Source organism: Lingula anatina, chromosome 1 (genome assembly GCF_051362555.1).
Source record: "Lingula anatina isolate TDL-2025a chromosome 1, LinAna3.0, whole genome shotgun sequence".
NCBI lineage: Eukaryota > Metazoa > Brachiopoda > Lingulata > Lingulida > Lingulidae > Lingula > Lingula anatina.
Window position 1 is genome coordinate 45441201 of NC_141767.1, and position 9803 is coordinate 45451003.

The 9803-nt window shown below is 34.2% G+C and overlaps 2 protein-coding genes across 2 annotated transcripts; one reads left to right on the forward strand and one right to left on the reverse strand.

Annotated features, from left to right (window-relative positions):
- LOC106170963 (4-hydroxy-2-oxoglutarate aldolase, mitochondrial) lies at positions 1-9786 on the forward strand. Its single transcript, XM_013551034.3, has 7 exons — positions 1-306; positions 829-957; positions 1608-1735; positions 2278-2412; positions 2775-2871; positions 7855-7988; positions 8518-9786. The coding sequence occupies exons 1-7, from the start codon at positions 63-65 to the stop codon at positions 8665-8667; spliced, it is 1017 nt and encodes a 338-aa protein (XP_013406488.1). The 5' UTR covers positions 1-62; the 3' UTR covers positions 8668-9786.
- LOC106170964 (BTB and MATH domain-containing protein 38) lies at positions 4121-6331 on the reverse strand. Its single transcript, XM_013551035.3, has 2 exons — positions 5945-6331; positions 4121-4953 (listed from the first exon to the last, which is right to left on the reverse strand). Exons 1-2 carry the CDS (start codon positions 6189-6191, stop codon positions 4493-4495), a joined length of 708 nt encoding a protein of 235 aa, XP_013406489.2. The 5' UTR covers positions 6192-6331; the 3' UTR covers positions 4121-4492.
- Positions 9787-9803: the final 17 nt, after the last annotated feature.

The window sequence follows — 9803 nt, forward strand, 5'->3', positions numbered from 1 at the left end:
CCGGAAGTAAAATAAGACACTTCCAGGGACGTTGCAGGGCTTTGCAAAACAACACTAATTGAATGGCGGTGAAATTAAACCCATTCTCTTCACTGTCCTTGCGGCCCTTCGTAAAAGCTTATTTGGGCAAACTTAGTCCAAAATCAGACGGATTTAGAGTCATTCTCCGCACCATGTCGACGCAACAGAAGCTTAATCTGCGAGGCATTTATCCTCCCATCCCGACTGCCTTCGACAGCAACGAAGATATTAGCTACGAAAAGATGGAATATAATTTGAAAAAGTGGGATACTATTCCATTTAAAGGTATGCAACCAGATGGTTGTTTCATCGTTTCTATGGTTCTGTACGACAAAATTAAAGCAGATGCACGAGTTAGAGTACTTATGATATGACGTGCTACAGTAAACAGGGTAGTGTACCAGGGTATTATATTACTGTGTGTATTTGCTATGTGTATACATGGACAGGTATGGAGACCACTTTGCTACACATGCGCGTAGTACAAGCTTTTTGTAGACTGCAAATTAAAGCATCATTCTCATTATTTATTTAATTATTTTAGCATATTAGGGATTGTTCATATTGACTTTTGTCAACTTATTTCATGTTGGAAACTGAAGGCCTGTTAGTATTTTATTCTGATTGCAATCAGCAAGAGTTCCTGTGGAGATAGTGTCCATCAGCTAAATTGACATAACTCATTCTGAATGGTCCCTAAAACTTTCCCATTGACCCTGGTTGATACCAGTACACGGCATTATCAAGACACTTGTAAAATGATATCCCCAGTGACAATATAATAACCAGCCGTTTTTTCTTACACAGGGTATACAGTGCAAGGTTCAAATGGAGAGTATGCCTACATGACATATGAAGAAAGAGTGGAGATGGTGAGGAGAGTCAGAGAAATAGTGCCGAAATCCAAACTCATCATAGCTGGGTCTGGTTGTGAATGTATGTACAAAAAGAAAACTCTCTTTCTCCTTCTTTGGTTTTTTGGTGAAAGATGAACCGGAAAAGAGATTTTAAACATTGCTTTTAAATGCAGAAATGTCAAAATGTCACCCATGAATAGGGAACATCCCATATTGGAAGGTCAATCTACCAGACATAAGGTCTTGGCCACTGAGCCACCTAGCAGTCAGTGATAACATACATATACTCACATCAGTCTGATGAAGGCCTCCTACCATACAGATGTAATACATTTTAAAAGATGTAAAAAAAAATTGAAAAATGAGAAAAAATATTCCCTATATATACCTTGCAAAATTCAGCATCATCTGTATGGGCGCCTTAAATAATAATTGAATAACTGGAAGCCATCAGCTCTGCAGGTGCAAGGTCTCTCAATGTTTTTGCTTAAGTATAATTTGAATAATTTAAAACACTCTGCCTCAAAATTATGTTAGTCCCTCTTTTCAACCAGACAAATCAAATTTTTTTTACATTGGTTGCCATGATTTTAGCTCTACTTTGAAATAATTCTTGCAAGACTAAACAATATTTATGTTTCTACAGCGATATATTTTTTTTATAATGGGATTGGCTTACATTAAAGTGTGTTTTCATGTTACTAAGATATCTCATATTTGTATTTTCAGCCACCCGTGATACTATCACATTGAGCCAGAAGATGGCAGCAGTTGGTGCTGATGCAGTACTGGTGGTGACTCCTTGCTATTACAAGAATGGTATGACTGACCTTGCAATGGAGAAACATTACACTGCTGTAAGGACACATTAATATCCTTGATCCATAACTGTTATCAAATTCAGAGATTTCCAGAATAAAGCTGTTTATATTAAAACTAAAGATGAGACCAGATATGTGCAAGGAAGATTGCTCAGATTAAATAAGGTTGTATGTTGTACAGTTGTCTGATGGTACAAATAGTTATATAGTAAAGTTGGCAAAATAGACAGGGACATTTCCATTTACCTGAATTACACATGCACAACAGATGTGGTTGAATAGTGAAGTGAGCATCATTTGCAAGGTGTATAATATTGTCAAGATAAAGTAGTGAGTTCTTCAGTCTTTAGATTTACTAGTATGAGTTTGTGTGGTTCTCATTGACAATATATATGCTATATATATGTTGTTGTTATGGGTCTAATCAGTGTTTTTGGTGTAGTACTTTAACTGCTATATAAACATATTTTGCAAATGGCTACAAAACTACTGTAATGTGTGTTTTGCTGACCAGGTCAGACTTGTAAGTCTCTTATACACGTGTAACAAATACAATGCCTTTTGATATTATTTTCCAGGTAGCTGATAACTGTCCAGTGCCTGTGATATTATACAGTTGTCCAGGTAATACTGGCATTAACCTGTCTGGGGAGGTGGTCATTAAGCTGGCGAAACACCCTAATATAATAGGATTTAAAGACAGTGGAGGCGATGTAAGATACCATTCTCAAGATTTAATTTTCTTTTCCCTTTTTTCTCTGTATGATAAGGGTATTTTTTTCTTCAATTTTTCATTTCATTCTGTTCATTAGTAACTTTCTGAATTTTTCATTTTATGTATAATACAGTATTTTGGTTTCAATGTATGCTGAGAACTTTTAGTATAATTCTTCATTTTTAATTTTTTGAGTTTTTTTGTACATAGTTTAAACAGACAAATGTTTGTGTTGCATTTGTGAGTTAAAGCTTGGTGAAAAGGGATCTTGTTACATTTGAAAAGTTTACATTCTATCACTATTTTCTTAAGAAAATGTATTATGGGAACATTACAGATGTGTTTCATTTTGAATTCAAGGTTGCAAAATTAGGAAATATTGTGCACAAGACTGCTGGCCAGGATTTCCATGTGATTGCAGGATCAGCAAGCTTTCTGCTTCCAGCTCTGGCAGTAGGTAAGTCATAGCTGTAGATAGGTGGCAGTAGTGGTAGTTGATGGCTGTAGATAGGTGGCAGTAGTGGTAGTTGATTGCTGTAGATAGGTGGCAGTAGTGGTAGTTGATGGCTGGAGATAGGTGGCAGTAGTGGTAGTTGATGGCTGTAGATAGGTGGCAGTAGTGGTAGTTGATGGCTGGAGATAGGTGGCAGTAGTGGTAGTTGATGGCTGGAGATAGGTGATGAGTGTAGGTAGATGATGACAATGAGACAGAGCATGATATTACATGCAATTGGATCTTTGAAGTTTTTTCCACAAAAGTTTCTTAGCTTTTAAAAGTTCAAAAGAATATTTTTGATAGTGGTCTTTTCATTAATACTAATTTAGTTTTTGCCTTAGTTACAGGAACTTGTAATTTTTCTTTGATACATGCTCCTGCATTGTTTTGTTTTTGTTGGGAAAGATAATTAAAAAAAAAAATTCACGTATATTGTTGTGCCTTTGTGTTATATTTACCATTATTACATTTGTTATTCATAAATCTTTGCAAAATTGGACTTCCAAAGAATTGGAGTATTTAATGAATATTAAATAATTCTTCAGTGGATGAGGTCACAGGAGAGCCAGAAATATTTTTAAAGTCATAATAACTCTTTGTTTTGGCCAAAAATTGGATTTTCCTGGAAAAAACGGCAATTTTCCCGTACTTACCAATGGCCAACGACCCCATTCCTGCATTCAAAGTTAATCCAGGGTTTTTTTCCTAAACGTACGGTTTTTTGTTAAAATCTCTTAAGAGATTTTAACTGACGGAGCTCTCTCTCTGACATTGCAAAGTCACTGGTGACCTACTTAAAACCGCGGGAAAAGCAGACAACAACAACACTATATAAGATTCATGAGATATATTCGTCTTTTGGTTAAAAATGCATTTATATCCACAATGTGTGCCATTCCGGGCTTTTCGTTATCCGACGTACTGTACAAAAACTCGCAACTTACGTCTGTGTCCGCATTAATGCGTTTGGCGCCATCTTATTTTGGTCTCGAATGAATGCGAGAATCCGCGTGACACCATTACGTCATTAGCAACGAGTGCCTTGATGACTGGGAAGAAAGGCTCGAAAGCCCTATTGACAAGTACAGATTTTAGTTTTACTACAATAACGGCCGTTTCAGTGGTAAAATACAATAGAATATATTTCCACGCGTTGTTTACAATGTATTTCATGCGGAATTTTGAATCTCAAAGGAAGAGTTATTATTGCTTTAATCATATTTTATTACATTCAAAATAAATACATTCCAACAAACTCTGCAACCTTATTACAGAAAAAGTGAATTGAAAGCTACAACTATCACAGACACCAGTGCCAAATAAATATAGTTTTTAATTAAAGTTTTGCCAGTAATACAAAGAAAAAATTAAAGTTCAGGAGCGAAAAATATTTTATGCTCCTATAGAATTGTCCAATTTATACAGTGTCAAATGAACAAAATTGAACATTTAATACAACTTATCAGAGTACTTTTCCAACTGTGTGTGTGTGTATGTTCTCAGTGAAAAAAAAATATTCATACAACTGGAACCATTATAATAATAGTTTTCATTCTGGTAGCATTTGAAGTGTCATAAAAATTTAAAGTCTGGCACAGAACTTTTCCACTTCATCATGTATGTATTTGGTACATGAGGGACATTGGCGATGAGATCCTATACGGTGATATGTAGTATCATCCCCGTCAACCTGCTGACAGGAATATGGCCGTTGTTTGACATCATTGACAACAACAACACTCTTGAGAAATCTTTTCAGGTCATTCCCAAGTGATTCATAGCTTTCTACTTTATTCATAAGAATCTGGACCAAAACATCGGTTCCTATTTCTCGAAAGTCTGGTTGTTGTTTAAGTGTGGACAGTGAGGTTGAGTCAGCATATTTTATGCACTTCTCCAGCAGTCTTGGTAGATAATATTTCTGGGCTATCACCAAGATTTTTATGCTGCAGGGCTTGGATAGAAGAAACTCTTCTGCTTGATGAACAAATTTTGTGAATTGGTACTCTTGGAGCAGGGGAAGAACTGTAAAAACATTGGTATCTGAAAGTTTTAAGATAGTCATTGTTAATATGAATCTTAAATGGTTACACCAGTGACCTAATGTACTTGTTGTTTTCTGATGCTTTGTACTTTGTTATGCAAATGAAATGTTAAGATTATCTGTGATATTTATTTACTGAATTGGCCCATCAACTACTGCATTTACATTATGAGTCTTTTTTAAACCTTTTTTTTTATTGGAAATAGTGTTTATATCACTTAGGGACATTTGTGAACCATAACTCTTAAAGTCAATGGATCAATGTTTGCTCATTAGAATCTGGAATTGTCAGGAGAGAATTCATTTTACAATGCATCACCATGGGAATGGGCTAAAAGCTCCCACAATTTCAGTAAATTAACCATGTTTTTCAATTTTTTCCATTTTATTACCATATCTCAATTTAATGTACCAAAAGTCTTGCTAATGTAAATATTGAATGTTTCTTGAAAATTGTTAATTGTAGTTCTGCATGTTTTGGAATTGCATGTTTTGTAAGGCACACATTACCAAGTCACTTCATAAGCAAAAGATAAAAGAAGAAAAGAAAAAAACTGTGTACGTTTATTTATCCAGGATTAATTATATTAATGAGAGAAAATGTACTTTAATATGATGTAGAGACCTGATCAATAGCTGAGTATGAAAATACGATTGCAAATGTGCATTATTGATGTTTTGTCTAATATTTTTGTTGTCTCAGCCTTTTGGAGACATATACAGAGAACATAGTTTTTAATGGCATACTAGATTTATATATAATGGTAAAATAAGAATAAAGTGAATACACAGTGTGCTGAATTATAATAAAGATACATTGAGTTCTGTTATAAGTGTTGTATGATGGATGTTGCAGCATTGCATAACAGTGAAAATCAATACCATCAGATAGTGTTTTGCTGTAACCCTACATACAAGTATTACACATTATAAACAGCCCTTCATTCACTACTAACAATATTTTAGTATCCATATATATATGATGCTTACCATCTATAGGCTTAAGAGGTGGGTGGATGACAGCCATCAGTTCAGCCATATCATTATAGTTCTTCCCAGGTAGGGGGATCTCTTTTGCTTCCTTCTCCACAAAATCATGTGAAAACATAGCATCCATCATTGGAGACCACATAGACAGTATAGCTTTACTGGCATAGATTTTCTTCTCTTCTACTATGAAGATGATGTTGCCATGCTTCCAGGGTTTGGTGAAGTCTGGCATTTCTAGTTCATCCATTTTGTTGATGCTGCACAGTGTTTTGCAATAGAGACAGGTTTTGTCAACGTTCCTGAGATGGTACTCAGAATCCTGCTCTGATGGCCTTCTGCAGAAAGAGGTCTGCCACTGCCTGGACTGCTTGTACTAAGGCTTCGTTCACATGCAATGTCTATTTTCTATTTTCTATTTTCTATTTTCGGTATGTCTTATGATCACGCTCTGTGCCCTGAATATCCCGCGGCGTAATTGCTGGCTTCTTATAAGTAACTGGCTCGCGCTGCCAGTAATTACGCCGCGGGATGTTCAGGGCACAGAGCGTGATCATAAGACATACCGAAAATAGAAAATAGAAAATAGAAAATAGACATTGCATGTGAACGAAGCCTAAGTGTAGCACACATATGCAGCACTGGATCACAAGTCAGGCAGACCTAGTGCTATATATTGATTATGTCAGCCTTATTTTTGATAATAAAAGAAAGAATGGCATTGCCCATTATTTAAGGACACAGGTAGTATTTTCCATTAATTCCAAATTTTTTAATCGGGAGCTATATATGAATAAATATATATTGTATGGTTTATATACTGAAACTGACTGTGTTATGTGTCTGTATTATTTCAACATAATCAGATAAATATTGATGTATAAATTATAATAATTTTGTGAGGTCTTTTGTAAAATGAGTAAACCACCCCTAGGGTAACTTTGCTGAGAAAGGGACCTTTACTTGCCAGCCCATATATGGCAAATTTAGTCAGGGCCAGGCGGCAAGAGTAAGGTTTTTGGTCGATTCCATCAGCTGATGAGATTAGTTGTCCATGGTTGGTCCCGGTGAGAGAGCAATGGGGTCTGCACAATGTATCCTTAATTTGACCTATATATCCATTGTTTACATACAGTGACCTAGTTTTCTATCGATGTGTTGTACACAAACACACATGGTTATGCCACCATATATGGGCATAGCATACCTTTATATGGAGAAGTTTGGAACAGCTGATGTCAGTGACATAGTATTTCAAAATAGCAGCAAGGATTATTTGTGTTACTGAAACATAATTTACCATCTGCTTTTAGTAAAAAAAACTAGAAAAATTATGAATGTCATTTGTGACTACATGTTTATTGTATTTTCTCTTAATTTTTTAGTAGTTTGATACTTATTATCCAGTTGCCTAATACTGATGATTACTTGATGGGACTCTTTCCTTTATAACCCAGCTAAACTAGTTTAAATTCATTGAATAGATATTGTTTTTTAAACATCTGCATAGTTAGTAAATGATCTTTCTCATTATTCAATTAATTAAATGCTAAAGCAACTGAGAGAAGTAATTGAAACATCAATTTGCTGAAAAGATTTATTGCATAATGCAGTGATAGTAAAAGTTTGCTTTTTAGCCCTTTCCTTTTAAACTACGTATACGCCTCACCCTTGTCAACACTGACATGCATTATAACTACTGGTATAATTATGCTTTAGTGTCATTGACTGTCAGTGGAGGCTTAACTTAGTTTTGCAGTTTAATTGCAAACATTGAAAAAACCACAGATTTTTTTCTAAGAAATATGTTCTTGATGTTATGTTGTGGCGAGACCGAGTATGTAATAGCCCCTTGTTCTTGTACCATATTCCTAACAAACAAAAAGTATGAGTATCATGTATTTTTTTTTCAGGTTGTTCGGGTGGAATCTGTGCCTTAGCTAATGTAGTGGGGCAGGAGGTGTGTGACGTACAGACCTTATTTGAACAAGGCCAGCAGAAAGAAGCCCTAACCCTACAGCACAGGCTGATAGTTCCCAACACAGACGTATGTTTTGCCATTTACTTTCTTTTTTCACGGTGTACTTTTTATTGTGAATTTTTATTCATAATGAATTTTTAAAAGTGTGACATCAAATGCATATAGTGTGTTTCTGTTCTTTTTATTGAATGTGATTCCTTATGTATAAGTACTTAATTCATGCATGATCAAAAAACCAATGTATTCAGATACTGCAAAGAGAGACTTTTATCATAATGATTTATGTTTTGTCTTGTTGAGATTATAATAACGTTTTAGATAAAAGTAAAAACCACCTACCTGACACAATTGAAAGTTTTTCCATTACAGTTTGTATTTCAAAAAAATCAGGAAAAGATCCCAAAAGAATATAATGAATATAGAATAATATCATAACAAAAGCAAAACATGAAATTCTATTGTATCTTGTTTGTAATTGATCTGGTTGGTTTTGTAATGCTAACTTTCTTGTGTATTTATGGATTTTTTGTTGTCCAAAGGAAAAAAAAAAGATTCAGGTAAAAGAAATCATAATATTTTTGTCAATTCCTCACAGGTAACAAGGAAGTATGGTGTCCCTGGCATGAAGGCTGCTATGGAGTGGTATGGCTACTATGGAGGACCCACACGCTCTCCTCTACAGCCTCTCAGTGAAGAGGATGTCAACAAAATCAAAAAGGACTTCCAGGACAATGGTTTGTTGTAAAAGCATGACATGTTAGACTAGCAAAATATTATGGACAGATAACAAGCTAGCATTTGATAAAAAAAAGGAGAACATATTAAAAGGTGCAAGGTGAACTAGATTGTGATCTAGCTTGAAGACCAAGGCTTATGTAAACTTTAATACTGTATCTTTGAAATAATTATTTTTTCTAAGTTCCAAGTAAATATTATATTGTTAATGCAAAATTATGTTTAATTTATCCATTTGGATGAAATCATATTAAATGGAATGAGATTATGTCTACCAAAGTAATAAGTACTTTTGTTAACATATTTTCTGTGTCAAATTTTTCTTACAAGATACATGTACATTTTTAACTTAACTGAAATACATTGCCAATATTTTACAAATACTTTTACCAAGGTAAATAGATTGTTATAGTTTCAAATGGATTTGTTTTCAGGTACAAGGTGAATATGAATTTGAATATTTAAATTTGAATTTACTGAAGTTGAAAATTTTCTATTTGTTTTATTATAAAGCATAAATTTTTTTTTGTATTTTATGTATTTGTGTACATCAAAGTGCTGCTCTTCCAATTCTATGCAAAATGTACTATCTTCACAGACTACTAGACTCGATGTTTTTGTCATATTACAAACTTGAGGAATGCGCTGTGGCATCAATGGGTTGCAATTTTCTAATATTTCTAAGTCAAAATATGATTTTGCTCAATAGTATACCATGCTATATTTTAATGGGACTGTTTTGACAACAAGAAAAGTGGACAAGGACAAGTAATGAATCAAAATAAGTAATACTTGATGCTTAAAAATGATTGATATAAAAGGGAAAGTTCTCGAGCTAATCTTGGGCATATCTAATGGTCAATACACTGCATTTACTCTTTAATTAATGGGAAACGAATGACATATTGTTGCACAATTGCTAAACTTATATATTTTTTGACAATTTTAATAATGTTATGTTCTTTTGATGGTATTCATACATTTTACATATACATTATGAAGAAGTTTTTAAGAATTGTTGAACCATACTGTGGTTGAGAGGACTAGCTCAACTACAGCATTGAATTAGATCATGTATCTGCACAACTAACTAGATTACATTAAGTGAATAAATTGTAGCAGAATATAACTGATTTTGTTAATAAT